Source organism: Gossypium hirsutum, chromosome A01, assembly GCF_007990345.1.
Source record: "Gossypium hirsutum isolate 1008001.06 chromosome A01, Gossypium_hirsutum_v2.1, whole genome shotgun sequence".
NCBI classification, from domain to species: domain Eukaryota; kingdom Viridiplantae; phylum Streptophyta; class Magnoliopsida; order Malvales; family Malvaceae; genus Gossypium; species Gossypium hirsutum.
The window spans coordinates 65,757,138-65,783,103 of NC_053424.1; the positions used below are offsets into that span (position 1 = coordinate 65,757,138).

At 35.0% G+C, this 25,966-nt stretch overlaps 1 protein-coding gene across 1 annotated transcript; it reads right to left on the bottom strand.

The window, feature by feature from the left end:
- Positions 1-2,177: 2,177 nt before the first annotated feature.
- On the bottom strand, positions 2,178-5,470 carry LOC107938450 (zinc transporter 1). Its single transcript, XM_016871620.2, has 3 exons — positions 4,773-5,470; positions 4,444-4,593; positions 2,178-2,563 (listed from the first exon to the last, which is right to left on the bottom strand). Exons 1-3 carry the CDS (start codon positions 5,376-5,378, stop codon positions 2,258-2,260), a joined length of 1,062 nt encoding a protein of 353 aa, XP_016727109.1. The 5' UTR covers positions 5,379-5,470; the 3' UTR covers positions 2,178-2,257.
- Between the last annotated feature and the right edge of the window lie 20,496 nt (positions 5,471-25,966).

The following is a 25,966-nucleotide window of genomic DNA, read 5'->3' on the forward strand; positions in this document are numbered from 1 at the left end:
AGTTCGTATCACCCAACTTCGAAAGTTACATGGGCACAGACACAGGCTAGGACATGGCCGTGTGTCCCTATTTCAATTGTTACACGGCCTGAGACACGGGCGTGTGTCCCAGCCATGTGAGTCACACAGCCATGTTACCCCTGCAATTCAATTTTTCTAACTTTTTCCTAAATGTTCCAAATGTTTCCTATTTAGTCCTAAATTGTTTCTAAAGTGTTTTTAAGGCCTCGAAGGCTCGAATAAGGGATGATAGGCATGTAGATGAATGGATTATGCTATGTTTATATTAATGTTTGGAAATGTATGTTTTTATGTTACGTTTTTACGGTAATGCTCTGTAACCTTATTCTGGCTATGGATACAGGTTAGAGGTGTTACAACTTGTGACTCTAGCTCTCTTTGTATGTAAAGTGTCATATTTAATTCATCACAAAACGTGTTAGCATGTAGAAATAGGTAAAGTGGGATGTTTTGAGTATGTTATAAGGCATATGAAGGTTTTAGAGTAATCCATAAAGGATCAATCACCTCAATGATATGTGGAGACATATCCTATATGCTCTTGACTTGTATTAACCATGAGCATTTTATCAAGGGAATTTGGTCGAGTTAGTACAAAGAGTTGCAAGACTAACTGAAGGCAGACATCGTGCTATTCTTTTTAACTAAAATAAGATATATGACGAAATGATCAAATTAAATATAAGTATTGGGCACTGAAAGGCTAACTATTCTAATAATCAGAAGTCTTTATGGGTTGTTGATCCCGCTCATGATCCAACATAATTGTAAGCATAATGGGTAATACACGTTTATAGAATTTTATAAATTGAAACAAGATGTACTTAATTGAAAGTTTAGTAAAGTTCTAGAGATTTGTGGCGTAAATATCCAAGAGTTGGTTAAAAAAGCCTACCGTATATATACAACTTACGCCGCCCCTAATAGCTTTGAAGAAATTTTCTTTGTGATTTTGATTTAAGCTAGATTATCACGATTTAGGGCCAGTTTGGCAATACTTTTGAGAAGTGCTGTGGAAAAGTGCTTTTGAGAAGTGCTTTTGAAAAATTTAAGTGTTTGGTATTGCTGTCAAAAAGTTTTTTTGAGAAGTAAAATGTCCATTTTAGACATGATATTATAAAGTAACAAATATGTATTTAAATAATATTTAAATTAGTTAATATTATGATATTTTAGCAAAAATATAAAAAATAATTTATTATAACTTATTGTTAATATTTTAATATATAATATTAATTTTAAATATTTCTACGTAATTAATATTAATTATTTATTAAATTTCATAATTATTTCATAAAATCAAAGAGAGAAGAATGGAAGCAAAAGATAAAACTTACTGGCAGTGAGAAGAGGAACAAACCAGAGGAAAAATAAAGTTCAAACAAAAGAGAAGACAAAAGAGAAAAGGAGAAAAAAATGTCTTGTAACGTGTAGAAATAGTAAGGTTAAAAAGATAAATTAATAGTCAAAAGTGCTTTTTGGCTGAGAAAAGCCAATTTTTCCTGCTTTTAGAACTGGCCAAAAGCACTTAATTTAAGTCAAAAAAAAGTTGGCCATTGTTAGTTGTTCTTTGCTGCTTTCGAAGAAAAAGCACTTAATTGTGCATAAGTCCATCTCAAATAGAATGAAGAACGGGCCCTTAGAAATTGAAATCAATGAGATTTGATCCACGTGATCAAATAGCTTGCACTATTTCGGTAAAGTAGATTTTAACCTTGATTTTTTAAAATATTTTTTATATAAATAATCAGTATCGTTTAGAGTTTGATATAGGTACAAAAGTTGAGAAAAGATAGAATAAGATGATGACCATCCTTGTTGGAGGTATGAAAATTCTCTTTTACTTGTTTTCATACGCTAATGATGAGCTAAAAAAAATCAAAATAATGTTAGTAGAATCTGTTAAAATTATACATTTGTCTATATTTGTTAAAAATCAAAATATTGTTTAAAATTTTAAATAAATAAAGGATTCATCCATACAATTTATTAAGCATTGAAATTAAAATATTCTGCTTTCTTATTAAGCATTGCATACCTCAGTTCATTACTGAGATGCCAAATCCATTCAGAAACTTTAATTCTATGGTACAAATTAAAAGGCACAGCATTGCTCTGGACTATAGTCAAGTCATGGATTTGGATTTGGATTTGCATTGCACACTTTATCAACCCATAAGTATTTATTTATAAAGTACAAACAGGAAAAAAGAAACAAGGGATGGTAGGTAGGAGATCAGGACCATTTAGCTAAAAGTGACATGGAAGCTGCCCCGAGGAGGAGTGAAAGATTTGATCCAAGCAGCAATTTTAGATTGGTTTGCATTAAAGGGTTCATGAAATCTACCCCAAGGAGGTCAACCAGTGACATGTAAATTAAAATTCCAGCGGAAAGGGAGTTGAAGATTCCTTCCACCACTAGGGCTTTGGGGCTATTCTCATTATATATCTTTGATATTCCCATGCCTAATGCTATTCCCATTGGAGTAGTCAGGGAGAAGATAACTAACATCATTGCTATGGCTCTGCTCTTGAACTTTGCCTGCACCCCATGACATCAATCCATTATCAGCATAACAGTCATTATTTGACAAATATTAATATTCCTCCACTACTACTCTACTTTTACTATACGCCTTCATTTTTCTTTTCTACTATTATCATCATCATTATTATTAAGAAGAAATCATTTTTCCCAAAAAGACGAAATCAAAATGGAAAATATAGTAAATTAAAGTTATTTTGTGAGTATTATTATTATTATTATTATTATGTGAGGATACAAGTAAGCCTGCTGATTTATTGGACCAATTTCTGCATGTTGTACTATGCACCCTACCGTAACTCAACTCATCCATACTCACATTAAGGGGTGTTCAAACTTTGGTTAAAACCGGATTAATCGATCGAATCAATCTAATTCTGTTAATCGGTCACTTAACCAATCTAATTCGGGTCGGAGGTTTGTTAAAGAGTTTTTAGAATTTCGGTTAATGGTTAAATCAGCTCAAAATCGGGTAAGTAACCGAACTTAATAAATAATATTATATATTATATGTATTATGATATTACTAATTCGGTTAATTCGGTTAAATGAACACTATCAATTTATTTTTTTGATATGTTTTATACTTGTTTTAACCAAAATAAAAATATATAAATTTCAGTTAATTTGGTTAATTGAAATATTTCGGTTCAGTTAATTACTTTAAAAAAAATTCAATTCGATTAACAATTAAAAGATTAAAAAATTCGGTTAATCAATTAACACTAATTTAGTTCACCCCTGCCCACACATGCAAATTATCTTTTCCTGTTCAACAATTACTTCTTTCATTTATTTAGCAGAATAATAATTTATGTGGTTGTTTAATGTTACCAAAAAATAATTCTAGTCTTACATTTAATTTTTATTTTTTTCTAATATTTAATTTTTTTTGTCAAACCACCTCAAAATGAATTTAAAAGTTCTTTTTTTACTTTACTGACATGACATACATATAGATTATATAGAATAACAAGTCAACATTTAATTAATTTTTATAATTTAACAAGTTAAAAAAATTATAAAAATTATTTTTAAAAAATAAAAAAATTAAAATTATAAAAAAATAATTTCTAACTTTAAAAAATTAATTAAATACAGACATGTCATCCACGTGGCAATCCATAGGTACGTCAACAAAGTTAACAAATATTAATTTTTCATTCACTATGGGGTGATTTGACAAAAAACTACAAGAGCTAAATGAGGCGAAAAATTAAATAGATGGCTAAAATGATCTTTTTAAGTTGGAGGACCAAAAAAATCATTATCTCTTATTTATTATTATTTAAGTATATAAATATTATACTTAAAATTTCTAACTTAGTATGAGTTTAGATGGGTGGTGCATTTACCTGCTGTTAGTGTAAAAATAACAGTTACAGTGAGATTATATACTCTAACGATACTGTAGTGTATGACAAAAAGTAAACTAAACATACTGCACCGCCCAACCAAACCCAGACTTAATTGATGTTAACGTTAATTGAGTATCAACTCAATAAAAAGAAAAATATTAAATAATTATTTTTATAAACTAAATTATATTATTAAAAAAAATTATTTTTTTAATCAATAAAAACACAATCATAAAATTTTAATTTTTAAATTTTACCATCTCAACTAAAACTTTTTCTAATTTTTACTTTAAAAAAATTACACAACCCACATTAATGTTGTGAGATGTAGGTTTCGTATAAAGGTTTTCATCATGATATCCAACGGCTGATAATAATAAGTAAATGAAGAGAGTTATATTTTGTACAACAGTAGTGCTATAGTACTACTATTAATTGTTTTTTCAATTGATAAATGAAAAAGCCAACAACTTTTCTTCCTTTGAATTGAGAAATGAGTAGAGTTGAGAAGAGATTTACCTGAGAGATGCAGCCACCAAGACCCATGCCTTCAAAGAATTGATGGAAAATCAATGCTGCTACAAGAGGCTTGATTGTCTTTGCACTTTGGGATGCACCCAATGCCACTCCAATTATCACAGAATGAACTACAATCCCCACCTCCAACACCTACCATTCATTGCTATCTTTTACCAGATGTGTCATTTTTAATAATATTATTTGCTCAGCATACATACATCCACAACTATTTCCCACTCTATTTGCATACATTACATCATGAAAACCATAAATTACCTTGTAACACTTACGTTTGGTTAGAATGAATTGGCAGAGAAACCAGATGGTACCTGTGAAATAATACGTTGGGTGATCATAAGATGATGAGATGATTCGGTAGATCCATGAGCATGACCGTGAGTGGGATGTATATGAACATGAACATGTCCCTCATGCTCCCCTAACATCTCCTCATCACCATTCACCGGCAAAGCTTTGTCGAAATGGGAACTCTTATAGAAACTTGTCGCAAATGTATCCATCATCATTGTGAGTATAGCAGAAACCATGGCTAAAAAGCCGGTGAAAGGGAAAACCCCCCAAGGCTTTTCACTAAGGCAAGGGCTGGTTAAAGACTGGTATGCATCCGGAAGTATGTGTACAAAAGCAGTGGCAAGTATCACTCCACCCGCAAAGGCTTTTATCAGAAAGAAAATATTATTTTGGGGTCCAAAGGTTGGGATTTTCTTGACCATAATTGGCAGAGAAACTCCTACAGCCCCGGCCATCAAGATTGATGAAATTGCCACAAATTTGTATTTCAAAGCCTTGGTTTTGTTGCCCGTATCCTTGGACAACACCTCATTTTCACAACTACACTCTGCAGTGACCAAGACAGGAAGGTAAAGAAGACAAATAAATAGAGAAGAGATAAAGGAATTCTCCTTCGTCTTCATCTTACATGGCCGGTGGAGAGATTCGTACTAATGTATGTTGATATTTGACGATTCATATAGAAAGGAAAGAGAGCAATAAAAACTGGATTTTAATGGTAAAGCTAATAGGATGAAAAACACTAAATAAATAAAGATGTTTAAAATGGCGACATGCAACTCCATGCAGTGTGCAAGAGACTGTGTTTGGTGTTGACAAGTGTATGGTAAGTGGACTGAATGGCGACATTATGAGAAATCCCAATAATGAACTAATTCCTTAAATTAAGTACCTTTTTCTTAGTAATTAATCTCTTGTCTTTATGCTCTTAGTAGAAGGCACATCACCCTCTCTCTCCAATGTTGCGATTTTAGGACAAGCTTTCTTAATTTGTGTAAAGTTGTTTGTTGGAGAAACACCTCTTCGCCTTCTTAATTTATGAAAAGCTTTATTCCAATTCTAAGTTGAACTATTATTCTCCATTGATTTTCTACCTAACCAATTTTCGCTAAAATGTTAGAATTTGAGATTTTGAGCATTCAATTTCAAATATTAACCAAGTAAACTAAGCGTGGATGAGTTAATTTCAATTAATTTAGTTTAAGTATAATTATAGTTTTAGTTTTTAATATTTTTTAATTAATTTGGTATTTTTTAATTAAATTTTGTCATTAATTTTTTAAAGTCATTATTTTTTTAAACGAATATATTAACTAAAACATTGAATTAATTTTTTTAACCAATGTTTGTGTGCCAACATGTGACATACACATGTACCTTATACTAATATGGTATTATTTGTCTTTATGTCAAATCAATAAATAATTTAAAATCTAAAAAGAAATTTAAATTTATAAAAAGTTCATAATTTTTTTTAAGAAAAAGGGCATGAAGTACATTTAGATTAATATGAGGGTTGTCGTGTTTAAAAAATTAATATTTTAGTTAATATTTTCATTAAAAAATGATTTAACTCTTTTTGAAAAATTAATGTCAAATTTTAAAAAAGACTAAATTAACAAATTAATATTAATATTGATGATTAAATTTGTTATTAAGTCAGTTATTGATTAAAATGATTATTTTTTATGATAACTGTCCACATAATTATAACTTATAATTTTCGTCAGTAGTTTACTGATGCACATTTTCCTCTGGAACTCGTTTTCATATCATAATTGATCGTGGGCCTCTTCTATCTCGTGCAATGCGAGTGCCTTCTCCAACTACGATTGCAACTTGCCTATAAATTTATGAATATTTGATATAATTTTTAAAAGGTAACTTTAAAAAAAAATCAGAAAATCCATTAAATTTTTATAAATAATACATCAACTTGAGTCAATAAAAAGAATAATTTGATCTCTTCCGCTAATAAAAATCATCTTTTATTTAATATTATCATTAATCATAATTAATGAAAAGTATGAGAAGTTGATACTTAATATGTGAAAGTTACATCAAGTAATTTTATAAAATTAAAAAATAAATTAATTTTTAAAAAAATTACATTCAGAATGCATCAAGTCTATATGTCCACATTCATTCTAAAAGTGATTATTAAAAAATCATTAAATATTTTTTTAAAAATGATAAAAAAATATAAAATTATTAAAATAAAGCATATCTATAATGAATCTAGACTATTGTATATCTCCATTCATTTGAATCTTTATATATATTTATCTAGATTCATTTTAGACTTGATTATAAAAAAAATCATAAAATATTTATAAAAACATAAAAATTAATAAAATTGTAATAAAATAAAATAATTATAAATAACTATTAAAATATTCCACCGTCACTAACTTGGAGAAGGCTTTGTTTGTTGTTGACTTCTTATGTTACAAATGTAAATTTTGCTTTAATGATACAGTGTGTGGATGCAATGGTATCATGTCTTGAAACTTGTCTAATATGTCTCGACATCTCTGCCCAAAAATACATGAATTGCAAGAAAATGTTCTTATAGTCTCAAGACTTGTTTTTGGTGTCATAAAATATAAATGCACAAAAATAACACTACAAGTTATGCAAATGGTCCCCTATATGCTCCAGAACATATATAACATGAAACCAAATCATTCCACACATAATTGACATATGAAAACAAGTTTAAAACACAAGATTTCATAGCATACAATGTAATACTCTAAAATCCCATTACATTTGACATTGTTTTGAGATTAGATAAGTGAATTTCCGAGGATATTGGATGAGATAAAGAATTTTTATGAAAGAAGAATTTATATTGGAGATGGAAATGAGGCAAAAAGGACCAAATTATAAATTTTAAAAAGTTTGAGGACTAAAGTGAAAATTTGACCAAAATAATGAATGTGAGTTATTATTTATTAATTGGAAAAAGAATAAGTTGGAATCTATATTGGTGTGATAAAAATCACTTTTTGGACTAAATTGGAAAGACTGAGAATACAAGGTCTAAATTATAAGTTTCTCATTTTTATTGAAAGAAGGGTAAAAATTTAAATATCATCACCCAAAGAGTATTATTAACTATTAAATATGAATTATGGAGTTTGAGTGATTAAATGCCACTTGTTATGAAGAAATTGTGCATTGAGGCAAAATAGGGTAAAATGATAATTTTGTCACATAAGGGTATTTTGGTCATTCCCTTAGAATTTTATTATGGAAATATTTTTTTATAAGATAATTGATATTTGGGATTAATATGATCATTGGATGTGATTAATTTGATGAGATGAAATGTGAACCACACAATTTTTAAGTGGGCTTTGACCAATTTAGAAAAGGGGGCAGTAATCTCCCCCTCAACCTTGTTTAGCCAACCACCATGGAAGAAGAAAGAATGTCTCTCTTTTCTTATCTTGTCATTTTCCTTCAAATCCCACCATAAACACCACACCCAAACTTTATATTATTGCATAAATCAACTAGAAAACTCATCTTCAAGCTTAAATCCACCTTCAAAACCCCCATTTTCAGCAAGGGTTTTTATGGTTCTTGTGAGAGAGAAATAAAACTAAATAGAGAAAGTTGGAGCTAGACAAAGAAAGCTTTCATAAGGTAAGAAATGGTGATTTCCACATCTCTTAACTTAATATTTGATCTTGGTTATTATGAGAATGCTTGGGAAGCTCTTGTGCTAATTTTGGTTATATTTTTGTATGTATAAGAAATGAGGAAATGTTAAGAAATGAAAATTTCAAGCTTGTTGAAGATTGATTCATGTGCTTACAAGCTTGATTTTGAGATAATATGCATTCACGAGGTAAGTACCCTTAAATAATCATACTTATTTTATGCTAACATGTTTAGGAAAAACTTGATAAATTTGTGAAAAAAAATGAAAATTATGTTGTAATGTATGTGTGTAAATTCTATGAATTAAAGTGTTGGAAATAAGTGATTTAGAAAGTTATGGCTTAATCAGCTTTAATTATAAAGTGTCATAATTCCTAGTAATATGATGAAAACTTGATTGTCATGGAATGACTATTAAATGTGATCGGTGACTTTTGAATAAGCAATAAATGTGTCGATAATAAGGTAATATGCTAATAAGTCACCAAATCTAATTATGTGATTAATTTTTTAATTTTTAAAAGATTGTTAATAACGTCAACATGTTGCTATAAACATGATTTTAATATGTGGTAACATGATGTGGCCTTAATTAGAGGTTTGACTATATGTGAGGTTATAATGACCCCTTTACTTGTTTGACTATGTATAGGATGATAATTATATGAAATGGTGACCCTCTATTGGTATGAATTTGTAATAAGAATAAAGAATATGTTTTTATGGCTTATGTTAATAATATAGAAAAACGGACATGTTTATAAAGTCTAAATTAGAATATGTATTTGAACATATATGTAAAAGCACTTAAAGTGCCTCTATATGAAATGTGTAATTGGACAATGAGTTGTATATATGATACTTTAAGTCTTATGAATCTTCAAACTCTGAAACTTCTAATATGCCTCCGCATAGATGATAAGTTTGTGATTGGCCTTGATTAATATAAGTTATTCATGATTACAATGTAACAGCCTGATTTAGGGCCTAGTTAGAATAGTGGTCTCGGGACCACAAATTCTGAGTCGAATAAATTATTTTATAATTATTTAGATGTTATAGCATGTTTTTAAGAGTGCATAAAAAATTTGGTGAGTTAATTGTGACGTTTGTGAGCCCAATTATGAAAAAGGACTAAATTGTATAAAAATTGGGGGGTTTTAAAGGGCAATTAGGCCCTATTGTGATAGCTTGGCCGGCCATGAGAGATGAAAAGTGTGGTAAAGTCAACATTAGGTAATGTTGATGACATAAGGTGTATTATTATAATGCCAAAAAGCCTAGCTATCATTTTCTTTTGTCCATCCTTTCTTTTGACCAAAATTTTCAGCAAAGAAATGGGGTTTTAAAAGCTTGAAATTTCCACAACTTTAAGCCTTCACAAGTAAGTGATTTTAATGGTTTTTCTTGAATATTTTTGTACTTTTGAGACCGTTGAAGCATGAGCTTTCAAATGAGGGTACTATTTTTTAAAATGATTAAGAGTTTAGGGTTTTGCCATAAAAAGATTGGTAATATTGTCTGAGTTTTTAAGGAAGAAAATAAGTCTTGGGTGTCTAATAAACAACTTTTGTGAAAGGTGTTAGAATGAAAACACCTAAAAGGACTATTTTGTATAAGTTGTAAAATAGATGATGAATGTGTGATACAGTGAGAATTTGGAGTTGCTATAAGAGTAAAAAGTGTTCGGCTAGACTTAAAATAAGAAGAAATTTGATAAAAATCGATTTTCAAGCCTAGGGGCAAAACGGTCATTTTGTCAAAGTCTAGGGGCAAAATGGTCGTTTTACCAAAGATATGAATTTTCGATTGCCTAATTTTAATTAGTGACTAAATAAGTACATTTTTCTATTATAGATCAAGAAATACTGAATCTGAACCTAGACCGGGAGAAAGCCAAGTAAATCGACTAAATCGACTAGTCGCCACATTTTGTAATCCAAAGTGAGTTGTATGTAAATAGTACAACTACATTAATAATATATGTATTTGAATTGTATTGAAATTATTATAGCATAAATTGCTTGATTGTGGAAATGAGAAAATGTGATAAGAATAGAGATAGTAGAATTCCCGATTGAACCTTGGGAAATAAATCGGATATTCATGCCATGACGTTTGGGTCACTTCTGTGAGCTAGTGTAAGACATGTCTGGGACATGCATCGGCCACATTATGAGAGCCAGTGTAAGACCATGTCTGGGACATGGCATCGGCATTGAGACGAGTGCTAGTGTAAGACATGTCTGGGACATGCATCGGCCTCGAGATGTAAGCCAGTGTAAGACATGTCTGGGACATGCATCAGCCTCGAGATGTAAGCCAGTGTAAAACATGTAAGACCATATCTGGGACATGGCATCGGCACCTGAGCCCATGTTTGAGGCTAAATGAGTATCCAATAATGTTCCAAATGGTTCAACGGTGAAAGTATAATTTCAAGTTAACAAGAAAAGTATAACCGTGTTGTGAGTGGTACAGGTACCTATATGGTATGTATGAAATGTGAGCTCAATAAATGCTATATGAAGTGTATTGAATATTGATGACTAAGTTTTGCTTATACCACTTGTGTATTATGATACTTGTTCATGAATGGTAAATTTATGTTGTATATTTATTTATGTGCAACTTACTAAGCTTTATGCTTACTCCCCTCTCCTTTTTCATTTTCTTATAGTGCCGCCTATCTAGCTCAAGGACCAAAGGAAGTCAGAGATATCGATCACACTATCAATCGAAGCATTCGGTATAGTTTGATTTATATTTTTTAATATGGCATGAATAGGGCTTAGACTTTACTATTTTTGTGTCATTGAGAATTGGCCAAATGTGTTGGCTTGGGTTGGAAACCCTTCATTTTGTATTAAGCCAGTGTCCCCAGGCCGTGTAACACTCTATTTATGACGTCAGCATAAATTTAATATCACAGGGCCAAGTCACACGCCCGTGTGCTAGGCCATGTGGCGAATTTAATTTTCGCATTTCAGGTGCAAACTATACACGGCCTGGGCACACGCCCATGTCCTAAGGCCGTGTCTCTACCGGTGTGCTTATTACCATGCATACTGACTTGTGAAACTAGGGTGCAGGAGACACACAGTTGGGCTACACACCTATGGGGCTGGCTGTGTGTCACACACAGTCAAGCTACATGCCCGTAGTGCTGGCCGTGTGTGACACATGTCCATGGGTCTACTCATGTGGACAACTTTGAGGCTATTTTCCAAGCCCTCTTGTCACCCTTAACAACCCCATCACACACTTATATGCCAATGGTGGTTAACATGGCATAAAACGATTACTTAGACATCCATAACTTTAACTACATCCATAGCTTTAACTCATGCATGATAAATTCATATCTAATTTACCTAATTTGGACTCCTTGGCTAGTTAAGTTCATTCAATACATTTCTTTACCTTTATTAATATAGTGACCATACCAATTGGCATCATTTATCCATCAAACATAAATTCCACATTTTATCAACAATTTGGCACACACCACAAAATAATAACACATCTCATGCATGTAATAATATTTAGGGATCTCAACCCAATAATCAATATGAGCCATATTTCATGGCCATATACAAAATGGAATAATATACCAAAAGGAGCCATCACTTTGGCTAACAAATATGACACATATAACAAAATACTAAGTCCCCTATACATGCCATACTTAAATGTAGTAAACTAATTATACCCCAAAAGATTTGTTGATAGTGTGACTCAAGCTCCGATGTCCACGATCCCCGAGCTAGCTTGACGATGCTAAAAAAAAAGGGAAATGAGAGAAGGGTAAGCACAGGGCTTAGTAAGTTACATGTAAATAAATAACAACATAAGTCAAGATATTCATGGATTAAACATATTATCAATTATCACCATAATAATATACTACACACATGAACGTAGTCAAAATTGACATTAAATGTCATTAACATAAAGCTTATCTTACTCCTTTCTACTCAAGCTAAATTTCCCATCATGAATCGAGTTCAATACTCATGAGGTTTATGTACATACCTGTACCGTACATTCTTACTCATATCACTCCACTTCTTAATCCAACATCTTGAATGGCCCGTTGAACCACCGGAATACTAAAGGACACTCAAGATTGTCATACACCAATTAAAGTACCAATGCCATGTCCCAGACAGGGTCTTACACTGGCACACATATCATCGCCGATTCCATGTCCCAGACAAGGTCTTACACAAGCACATATATCATCGCTAATGCCATGTCCCAGACATGGTCTTACACAGGCACATATATCATCATCGATGCCATGTCCCAGACATGGTCTTACACATGCACAAATATCATCGCCGATGCCATGTCCCAGACATGGTCTTACACAGGAACATATATCATCACCGATGCCATGTCCCAGACATGGTCTTACACAGGCACATTTACCACGATGTCACGACATCCAAGTCCTAAGTATTCCTTTGGGTCACCCGGGCTTCCGAGACACGAGGCTATCACTAAACTTTCATTGGAATTGTTGAATTACTTACACACAACTTACCTCGGTGCAAAATATGGCAAATTTGTTATTTAGTCCACAACCTTGCCTTTTCCTCAGTCAAGGTCTATCCCTAGTCCCTCTTGACCTATAATAGCACATTTAGCTTATTTAATACACGCATTATTCATTTCAATCCAAAAACCACAATATGGAAAAATTATAATTTTGCCCCTAAAATTTTACAAAATTACAAAATTGCATTTAGGCTCGTAAAATGAAAAGTACCCGTTTTTCTCATTATTCAAGCCTAGCCGAATCATTTTCCCTCTTATACCAACCCACATTTTTCATTTATTCACACATTTACACATAGTTTCTACAACTTTTACAATTAGGTCTTTTTATCAATTTCACAAAAAACCACCTAGTAAAAGTTGTTTATCACACCTCAAACCTTCATATTCTTCCATTAGACATCAAAGAACAAGAATGTCATTCATGGGTATGTTTTTGAACATGAACTCTAGCTCAAATTAAAGGTAGAAATAGCTAAATCGAGCTACGAAGATTTTAAAAATATAAATAACATTAAAAATGGGGCTAGAATGCACTTACTATGAGCTTGAAAAATGAAAGAACCCCTAGCTATGGCTTCTTATGAAATTTGACCAAGGAGGATGAAGATGGACACAAATTTTGACTATTTTTCCCTTTTAATTCTTTTATTAACCAATGGACCAAAATGCTCTCCCATTATAACTTTGATATTTTATCCCTCCTATGTCCATTTTTGTCCATAATGACATATGATGGTCTAATTGCCAAATAAGGACTTCAAGTTTCAAATCTCATCACAATTAAACCCTTAAATCAACTAGAACACATGTTTTTCACTTATTGAAATTTAGTCCTAATAACTCAATTAGACACTTTATTGGTAAATTTTCACATCGATATTTTCACACAGGCATGCATATATATCATGGATCTCGTAACATCCATAAAATGACTATTTCTATCTCAAATTTGTGGTTTAGAAACCACTGTTCCAACTAGGCCCTAATTCAAGATGTTACAATTCTCCCCCTTAGGGATTTTCATCCCTGAAAATCTAACCGATAAACAAGTGCGGGTATTGATTTCTCATGGCTTCCTCAAACTCCCATATAGCCTCATTTATCCCTTGCCAATGCCATAACACTCTTACTAAGGCGATATTCTTGTTTCTCAACTGTTTGACTTCCCGATCCAAGATCTTGATCGGCTCTTCACCATAAGTAATGTCCGGTCGAATCTCAACTTCAATCAGTGATATCACATGGGAGGGGTCCGACCTATAACTGCACAACATAGACACGTGGAATACGTTATGGATATTTTCCAATTCCGATGGTAAAGCCAACTGATAAGCTATCGGTCCTATCCTTTCGGTGATCTCGTAAGGTCCTTTGAAACGAAGACTTAACTTTCCCTTCCTCCCGAATCTTAAAACCTTTTTCTATGGGGATACTTTCAAAAATACCTTATCACCCACTTGAAACTCAATTTCTTTTCTTTTCAAATTCGCATAAGAGTTTTGTCTATCCGATGCCATCTTAAACAATCTTTAATTACTTTAACTTTGTCATCGGTTTTCTTAACCAAGTCAACCCCGTGCAATTTACTTTCCTTGAGCTCTGCCCAATACAAAGAAGTTCGACACTTCAGCCATACAATGCTTCATAGGGTGCCATTTTTAAACTCGTCTGAAAACTATTGTTATAGGCAAACTCAACCAAAGGTAAGTATTTTTCCCAACTACCTTGGAATTCTAGAACACAACATCTCAACATGTCTTCCAAGGTTTGAATCACTCTCCCGGATTGGCCATCAGTTTGTGGGTGGAAAGTAGTATGTGCCTAAGGCTTCTTGTAACCTTTTCCAAAACTGTAAGGTAAACCTCAAATCTCTATCCGGTATGATCGATAAGGGTATTCCGTGAAGTCTCACAATTTTAGAAATATATAGCTCAGCCAGTTTATCAAGCGAGTAGTCAGTACGTACCGAGATAAAATGAGCCGACTTCGTCAATCGATTAACAATGACCCACACTGCATCTTTCTTACTCGGTGTCAAAGGTAAGCCCGATACAAAATCCATGGTAATTCGGTCCAATTTCCACTCTGGAACCATGATAGGCTATAGTAATCCTGAAAGCGCTTGGTGTTCAACTTTTACTTGTTGACAAATTAAGCATCTCGTAACAAACTCGAAAATATCTCTCTTCATACCGTCCTACCAATATATTTTATTCAAGTCGTTGTACATTTTAGTACTACCGGGGTATACTGACAGACGACCATTATGTGCCTCATTCAAAATCTTATGAATTAATTTGGTGTCTTTAGGAACACAAATTCTATTCCGAAACATCAAGCAACCATCGAAATAAACTCAAAAATCAGATTCAGAACCCGACTCACACTGAGTTCTCTTAACTTGCAATTCATTGTCGTTACTCTGAGCTTCACAAATTTCTTGAAGGAACATCGGCGTAGTTCTCAACTCTGCTACAACAGCACCATCGTCTGATAAGACTAACCGAGCATCCATGGCTCTCAAAGAAAACAAGGATTTTCTACTTAGGCGACCACATTCGCCTTTCCCGGATGATAGTCAACGTTGGCTGAAATCTTACTCGGGTCAACTCTAATACTGTCTCCAGAAACAATATGTCTTAAAAACCCGACTTCATGAAGACAAAATTCGCTTTTACTGAACTTGGCATACAACTATTTGTCCCTCTAAGTCTGAAAAATAGTTCTCAAATGTCCGGCATGCTCTGCCTCATCTCTTGAATAAATCAAAATATCATCGATGAACACCACAACAAATTTATCCAAATAAGGCCAGAATATTCTATTCATTAAATCTATAAACACGGCAGGAACATTTGTTAACCTAAATGGAATAACCAGGAATTCGTAATGGTCATACCTCGTTCTAAAAGCAGTCTTAAGCATATCTAATTCTTTAACCCACAATTGATAGTAGTTGGACCTCAAGCCTATCTTTGAAAATACTGTGGCTCTCTTCAATTAATCAAATAGATCATCAATCCTTGGCAAAGATACTTGTTCTTTATTATCACCTGGTTGAGCTGTCGATAATCTATACATAGTCTTATTGAACCATCTTTCTTTTTCACAAATAACACAGGAGCACCCCAAGGTGAAAAGCTCAGTCTCGCAAAACCCTTATCTGTTAACTCCTATAACTAAACCTTCAACTCTTTTAATTCTGTTGGGGCCATCCTATACGGGGCAATCGAAATAGGCACAGTACTAGGAGTCAAATCAATGCTAAACTCTACTTCTCTAATAGGAGGTAACCCCGGTAATTCTTTCGGATACACATCCGAATATTCACATACTACCGATACCGACTCAATATTTAACTCAGACTCTTTAGTGTTCAGCACAAAGGTGAGGTAAGCTTCGTACCCCTTTCTTATACATCTCTGAGCAGACATGGAAGAAATCACTGCAAGCATGCCATTTAATTCATCTGGTTCAACCCGAAGAACATTACTATTCTCATATTTCAGTTCGATAAACTTTCTTCCACAATTCATTACCACATCATGAGTGGTCAACCAATCCATTCCAAGAATTACATCAAATTCATCGAATGGTAATAGCATAAGATTAGCCAGGAAACAATGGCCTCTAATCATTAAAGGGTAATTTTTACACACTTTATCAACTAACACATACTTGCCTAACGGGTTTGACACCTTTACTAAAAATTTAGTAGGTTCAACAAACAAGTTCACACCAAACACCAACTTCATGCAAATATACGAATGGGTAAAACCCGGATCAATCAAAGCAACAACAGAAGTTTCATAGATAAACAGTGTACCCATAATTACATCAGGAGACAAGGCCTCTTTCCAAGCGCGAGTGGCATAGGTCCTCACAAGTGCCCTGCGCTCGGGTCTCACAGCAAACTCTCTAGGTGTACCTTTACTACTCGTTCCACTACCCAGATTCCTCTAAGGTTTTCCCTTTTAGCAGTACTATCTGACCTTATTCCTTGGAGATTTCTTCTTTTCGTCCTCTCGGGGCTGTCCTTAACAAAGTGATCAGGGGAACCACACTTAAAACAAGTTCTATCATTCCCTTGACATCCGCCAAAGTGGCATCTCCCACATTGGGGACAGCCTGATCTATCGGGTCGAACATTCCCAACACTAGCAATTGAGGTAGTTTGAGCTTTCGAAACCATGTACTATTTACTCCTATTCTTGCTCGAATACCTAGTAGAGGCATTAGATCGATTAGTAAACTCTCTCGACTTCTTAGATGAAGATTGAAAAGATTTGCTCAGTTGCCTCTTCTTCAAGTCTCGAGACACCAAATCAGCTTTCCGCTTTTCTTTAGCCAATTCTTCGGCCTTGCATGCTCTTTCCGCCAATACTACAAACTCTTTAAACTCAAGGATGCCAACCAACAATCGGATGTCTTTGTTCAACCTGTCCTCAAATCTTTTACACATGATGGCTTAGGTAGATACACACTCCCAAGCGTATTTGCTAAGCCTTACAAACTCACGCTCATACTCGGTAATTGTCATTTTTCCCTATTTCAACTCGAGGAACTCCTTCCTCTTTTGACCCATAAACCTTTAACTGATATACTTCTTGCGAAATTCCTCTTGGAAAAACTCCCAAGTTACTTTCTCCTCCGGCACAACCGAAACCAGGGTACTCCACCACTGGTAAGCGAAATCTCTTAAAAGTGATACCACACACTTCATGCACTCCTCTAGTGTGCATGACAACTCATCAAAGACTCGAATAGTGTTCTCGAGCCAAAACTCTGCTATTTCTGGATCATCATCAATGTTAGCTCGAAACTCTTCAGCTCTTTACTTTCTAATTCGATCAACCGGAGACCTTTCCCTTCTCACCATCTCAACAACTTGGAGAGCTACAGGGTAGGTTGAGGAATAGGATGGGGTGGGGGAGGTTGAACACCAGGGTTTGCCCGAACAAACTCGGTGTACCAATTATTCATCATGTAGAGAAAGGCTTCTCTGCCTCCTTCTCTTCAACTAATCGTCTCGGGTCTACTATCAGCTGGCACTGCTCCTTCGGCGGAAGCAGGCGCGTTACTTTCTACATTGTCAACAACTGCTCATTCAGGATCCATTTACTGTATAAAATACAATTTCAATTGTCAGGAGTTGTCACACCATCATAATACACGTATGGCATGTATAGCTAGACTTCCACACTCACTACATAGTCTTAGAACCGACTAAACCGTTGCTCTGATACCAATAAATGTAACACCTCTTACCCGTGTCCAACACCGAGACAGGATACGAGGCATTACCGGACTTGAACATACACTACTATGTAAAATCGAGCCATAAAAATTTCGTTCAAAATTAAAATTTATTCAAGAACATGCATATCGTCCCTTATATGGCCCTACGAGGCCCAAAACATACATCGAGGGCGATTTGGGACTAAACTGTGAATTTTAGAAAATTTTCCTTAAAACAAGGTCTGTAATATCCTAAATTAGGGCTTAATCGAAATAGTGGTTTCGTGACCACAAATCCGAGATAGAAATAATTATTTTACAATGATTTTGATGTTTATGATATGATTGCATGATTGTGTGAAAATTTCGTGATGAAATTCTATGCCTAAAGTGCTTAAATTGAAAGTAGGGACTAAATCGAATAAGTTGCAAAACTTGCATTCTAGAAGTTTTTAGTATGAAATTGTTTTGGAATATTAATGAGGAGGTCTTAAATAGCAATTTGACCAATTTTAAGTTCATGGAAAAAATTAGGACATGGAAGGAATTTTTGGAAAGTTTAGTAGTAAGGGTATTTTGGTCATTTAGTTATTAAAATGAATTAAAAACAAAATTAAAAGCCAATTTTTGTCCATCTTCTTCATTAGGCCAAAATTTCAAGGGTTCTCCATAGCTAGGGTTTGTTTCAAGCTTCCAAGCTCCATAATCAAGAAAAACGAGATTCAAGTCGTGATCGAGGAAAAGAAAAGATTATGGACTAAATTGCAAAATCTTTATATTTTGGTACCAAGGTAAGTTCATGTGTAAATAATGTAGCATAAATGTTATTTTTAAGTTATTAATGTTAATTATATGATATGCTGATTTTTAATCGTGAAATATTATGCTTTGTGGTTAATGTTGAGTAATATGCAAATTATGTTTACTACTTGATAAATATGAATTGCTACCGAGTATCGGTTCCGATATTCCATGGAAGACGGCAAATGTGAGATCGAGGGAAAAAGCCCGTTTGAACCTTAAGAATAGATTAGGATACAAGTGACATGTCACTAGGATGGTTGAGCATCCGAACTCGTGGAGTTGAGCCCGAGTTCACTTATGGGTGCGAATGTCCGAACTCATTGAGTTGAGTCCTAGTTCGTGAAATGTAACTAGGCATCCGAACTCGTTGAGTTGAGTCCGAGTTCGTGAAATGTAACTAGGCATCCGAACTCGTTGAGTTGAGTCCGAGTTCACTTATGGATGCGAACGCCCAAGCTCGTTGAGTTGAGTCCGAGTTCACTTAGGGGCGGGTTACATGATTTCTTGATTACATATGAGGCACTTATGTGCAAATTATCCATGTATCCGAGTTGTATTCTGATGTGTTCAACGGGTGAAATTTCTAGTGAAATGAAAGAACACTTAAGATGCAAGCGACGTATTGGTAAGTGTTGTGAAATGGACACTTTGGACAGGTATCTTCTTAACCCTCGGGTTGATAATAGATACAACAACGATAAGGTGGTAAGATGATGAATGATGTTTAGAAATATGACATATGTTTTGGTGATACCATGCTAAAGTTGTTTGGCATATTTGTATTGTTATGTTACTTGTTATTTACATATGAACTTACTAAGCATTTATGCTTACTCCTTCCTTTTCATTCACTATAGTTTTGAACAAGCCAGCTCGAGAATCGGGACGGGTTGAAGGTTCGATCACACTATCCAAAGGACTTTTATCTTGGTAAATGGCTTGTACAACTACTTAAGTATGGCATGTATAGCAATATACCTATTTTGTGTAAATAATTTTATGATATGGCCATGTTTGGTTGAGAAAATGTTTGATATTGATAAGTCATGGTGATGGCTAATTTAGATCATGTTTGATATCATGGAAGTTTAACAGGTTATCTAGTTCATAAAAATTCATGGAAAGATGAAACTTGCCTTAAAACAGAATATTGCTGCAGCAATAACATGAATTTGAAAAATCACTAAAAATAGTATAAATGTAACTAAATGATGAGTAAGTTATGAAATTTAAGCTTAATGAGTCTATTTTCATATGGATTGAACAAAATAGGAATATAAATTATATTTTATGAGATATTTAAACTTTTACGAAACAGGGCCAGAGTGATTTCTGGATCCCCTGTTCTGACTTTAAAAATTCATAATAAATTTTAATAAAATAATTAGAAGTTGTTATTTATATGTACAGATTCCTTATTGAGTCTAGTTTTAATAGAAACAAACATTATAGTCATTGAAATTTTTTATAGAGATATATCTGATTCGTAATACACAGAGGTCAGAGCAGTCGAACCCTGAAATAGGGGATACTTTAATTAATAAACTGTACTAATTGGACCAAAAAGAAATTCTAGAAAAAAATTAGTAAATAGATATATGAGTCTAGATTCAGGGAAAATTTACGGATCTTGATTTTAAGTTTTGTAACTCGAGATATGATTTTTCTTGTAACTGTGACACGAGTAGCTAGAAAGCTGTGAATGTAGAAACAAATGATTTGAAGTTCTTAAATTGATAAATTATGTTCGGTAACCCCTCAAGCTCGACTCCGGTGATGGTCTCGGGCGTGGGGGCGTTACAAGGTCACACGCCCGTGTGGACACAAGGACACTTGTGTGCCCTTGACACGCTCGTGTCCCCAGGCCGTGTAACTCTCTGTTTATGACATCAGCATAAATTTAATATCACACGGCCAAGTCACACGCCCGTGTGCTAGGCCATATGGCGAATTTAATTTTCTCATTTAAGGTGCAGACTTCACACGGCCTGGGCACATGCCCATGTCCTAAGGCCGTGTCCTCCACACGGCTGAGACACACGGCCGTGTCTCTGCCCATGTGTTTATTACCATGCATACTGACTTGTGAAACTAGGGTGCAGGAGACACACGACTAGACTACACGCCCATGGAGCTGGCCGTGTCTCACACACGGCCTAGACACATGCCCGTGGGTCTACCCATGTGGACAACTTTGAGGCTATTTTCCAAGCCCTCTTGTTACCCTTAAACCTCATCACACACTTATATGCCAATAGTGGTTAACATGGCATAAAATGGTTACTTAGACATCCATAGCTTTAACTACATCCATAGCTTTAACTCATGCATGATAATGTAACACCCCGAACCCGAGACCGACACCGGAGTCGAACACGAGGTGTTAACAGACTTTAAACCCCTTATAAAAAATTTCCCAGACACTGCCCAATCTGTGTACTAGTCGCTTTAAAAATCATATCTTGAGCTTCACAACTCGAAAATCAGTTTCGTGATTTTTCCCTGAAACTAGACTCATATGCCCATCTACATATTTTTTTCTAGAATTTTTGATCAGGCCAATTAGTACAGTTTATTAGTTAAAGTCTCCCATGTTACAGGAATCGACTACCCTGACCTTTGCGCATTACGACTTGGATATATCCTTGTACAGGGCTCCAATACTGATGCTGTTTGTTTCTATAGAAACTAGACTCAGAGAGGAATCTATACATATATGGTATGACTCCTAATTATCTCTGGTTAATTTATAATCAATTTCCAAAGTCGGAACAAGGAACCCAGAACCTGTTCTGACCCTGTCTCACGAGAACCTTAATATCTCTTAACATACTGTCCGTATGATTGTTTCGTTACTTTCCTATGAAAGTAGATTCTTCAAGGTTTGTTTACATAATTTATTCACTATTTAATTCCATTCCTACTATTTTTAGTGATTTTCCAAATCTACGTCACTGATGCTGTCAGCATCTACCTTTAAGGTAGGCTTTACCTATTTCATGGTTCAACTAGCCCTTTTTGCATACATAGCACAATTTATGAAAGTGATTAACCATCCCCGTGGCCAATCCTTGTCAAGCATATCCACACTAAACGATTATAACATTATACTTAAACACATATAAGCCATTTTCACATGGCTATCCAAAACTTATACATCACATAAAGTACTCGAAAAAACAACAATGGGTCGTCCTAAACATGCCATATCAAAATTCAACCAAAAGAGTACCCAAAAGAGCCTTTGATAGTGTGGGCGACTTCGACTTCAAGATCCCGAGTCCGATAGCTGGAGAACCAAAAATCTATAAAACAGAGGAGCAATGGAACGAAGTAAGCAATTTATGCTTAGTAAGTTTTGAGCAAGGAATTCCAGCATAACGAAAGAATAGCACACATTTAGCTAAACGGAATATTTCATAATACACAATTTTCCGATATCAAACTTACTTCACAACGTTAACCCTTATGTACATACACAAAAGACCAACTTAGCCGAAGGCCGGTAGCTCGTTCATCAACTGAGCGAATATTTATTTGTAAGGGCTCGATTAAATTCAACACATACGTAACATACCCCAATATTGGGATGTTTTTCGAGTATTAGCTGAAATTTTACAGCAAGCTCATTCATTACCAAAATCACGTACCTTCGGAATTTAACCGGATATAGCTCCTCGTTCAAATGCCTTCGGGACTTAGCCCGGTTATAGTAATTCGCACAAATGCCTTCGGGACTTAACCCGGATTTAGTAACTCGCACAAATGCCTTCGGGCTTAGCCCGGAATTAGTATCTCGCACAAATGCCTTCGGATCTTAGTCCGGATATGGTCACTTAGCACAAAGCCTTCGGGACTTAGCCCGGACAGCATTCAATTAATCATGCACATCTAACAATAATTCATGGCACATTCGTATTTCTTTTTCATTAGCAAAACTCAAACACAAGGCACATACCATCCTTGCACATTCGGCTCAATAGCCACACATAGAGCATGATTTTAATTTGCTTAAAACATGATTTAATCACATCGTAATTTAAGCTCTCTTACTCAAGAACTTACCTCGGGTGTTGTCGAACGATTCCGCTAACTATTCGACCACTTTTTCCTTCCCTTTATCGGATCTATTTCCCCTTTGCTCTTGAGCTTAATTAAACAAATAAATTGATTTCATCATTTAGGCATCGAAAAGATGAACACAAGGCACTTAGCCCATATTTATACATTAGACATTAAAGTCACATACATGTGAAATCATGCATCAACACAACATATTAGCTAATTTTTCCCCCTTGGCCGAATATGCATGTCTATTTTTGGGGTCGATTTCAACACTTAATACACACATATACACACTAGTAAAGCATCCTCCCCCTTTCCATCAATTTAACACATGCATTGCTCATTAACATGTAAAAGTTACATTCGGCCTTAGCACACAACTTGCTAGCCGATTCTTCTCCATTTAGCAACCAATGCACATATGTGCTCACACAAAAATGCTAAAAAGGAGGTTCAAGAATCATCAAGTCATCATCACATGCATCATTAACAAACTTCATATTTAGCATGCAATGGCATTAACACAACCTCCACCTAGGCCGAATTTTAACTCATCCTCTTGCCTCATCACCACCACATCAAACATCAACCAAGAATGATGCATCCATGGTCAAATGTCATTTCCATCACATAGCAAGATTTAGACCATGGGCTAGGTAGAACTCAAGCTAACAACTAAAACATGCATGCATCTCATGGAACATCATCAAACATACCTTAGCCTAGCTACATGCATGGCCGAACCTCTTCACCTTTCTTCTTCCTTCCTCCTTAAAATTATTGGCCAAGGATGAACCAAAGGATGAGAATTTTTTTTTCTTTCTTCCTTAGAACATTCGGCCAAGGGGAAATGAAGAAAGATGGACACTTTTTTTTTTGTTTTTCCTTCTTACTTTCACGGCAATGGGGAGGGGAAGAAACAATTACACACATCCTTTCCTTTTTCCATTTCTTTATTCCCCATACTTCTTATTATATTTTATCCTACATACCTCACTAGGCCAACATGTTCCCAACATGTTTCCACCCATAGCATGGCCGGCCACTACTTATTAGGGGGGGAATTTGACATGCAAGTCCCCCCTTTTTTTCCACATGCACTAATAGGTCCTTACGCATTGACCTATCACATTTTAAAATTTTCTCACATAAGTCCTATTGACTTAATTCACATGCAATCGACTAAATCGAAGCTTGAAATTTTCACACATTCATAGTTACATATTCTAGACAATAAATATCACATTCAAACATTTCGGTGACTCGGTTTAACGGTCCCGAAACCACTTCTCGACTAGGGTCAATTTTGGGCTGTCACAACTTTCCCCCACTTAAGAAATTTTCGTCCCCGAAAATCTTACCGGTAAATAGGTTTGGGTATCGTTCTTTCATCGAGCTCTCGGTTTCCCAAGTAGCTTCCTCGATCCCGTGTTTGAGCCATAACACCTTCACTAACGGAACCCTTTTGTTCCGCAACTCCTTTACTTCACGAGCTAGGATACGCATCGGTTCTTCTTCATAACTCATATCGGCTTGAATTTCAACCTCTGATGGGCTAATTATGTACGATGGATCAGATCGATAGCGTTGAAGCATCGAAACATGAAAGACGTCGTGAATCTTTTCAAGCTCAGGGGGCAAAATCAATCTATACGCAACCGGACCAACTCGTTCGGAGATTTCGTACGGCCCAATGAATCTCGGGTTCAACTTGCCCTTACGGCCAAACCTGAGTACCTTTTTCCAAGGCGAAACTTTAAGGAACACTTTATCTCCCACCTGATATTCAATGTCCTTTCGTTTCAAATCCGCATACGATTTTTGACGATCTGTGGCTGCTTTCAAACTTTCACGGATTACCTTTACTTTCTGTTCGGCATCCTTAATCAAATCAACTCCGAAAATTTTACTTTCACCGAGCTCGGTCCAAAACAATGGTGTACGGCATTTACGACCGTACAAAGCCTCGTAAGGTGCCATCTTAATATTTGATTGAAAACTATTATTGTAAGCGAATTCAATCAAAGGTAAATACCGTTCCCATGAACCACTGAACTCGAGGATGCAACATCTCAACATATCCTCAAGTATCTGAATTATCCGCTCAGATTGACCATCGGTTTGGGGATGAAAAGCAGTGCTAAAATGCAGCTTGGTACCCAAAGCTTCTTGCAATTTCCTCCAAAATCGCGAGGTGAATCTCGGATCTCTATCCGACACGATAGAAATAGGTACCCCGTGTAATCTCACAATCTGAGAAACGTACAATTCAACTAGTCTATCCAATGAAAAATCCATACACACGGGGATAAAGTGAGCCGACTTAGTCAGTCTATCGACAACAACCCAAATCGCATCCTTTTTACTTGTTGACAATGGCAGTCCGGACACAAAGTCCATTGTGACTCGATCCCATTTCCACTCGGGTATCATGATCGACTGAAGTAATCCTGAAGGCACTTGATGTTCCGCTTTCACCTGTTGACATATTAAACATCTCGAAACAAGGTCGGAGATGTCTCGTTTCATACCATGCCACCAAAACCAACGTTTCAAATCGTTGTACATTTTCGTACTCCCCGGGTGACTTGACATTCGGCTACAATGGGCTTCGTTTAGAATCATCGACATGAGTTCCGAACTCCTTGGAACACACAAACGACTTCTGAACCTCAAACAATCATCATCATCAATTTGAAACTCCGATTCCTTGTTCGGAGCACACTCAGCCCGTTTTGCAACCAATCCATCATCAACTTTCTGGGCTTCACGAATTTGCTGAATCAATAATGGTTTAGCTTTTAATTCAGCTACTAACACATTGTCTGGTAGAACAGACAAATGCACGTTCATCGCTCGTAAAGCA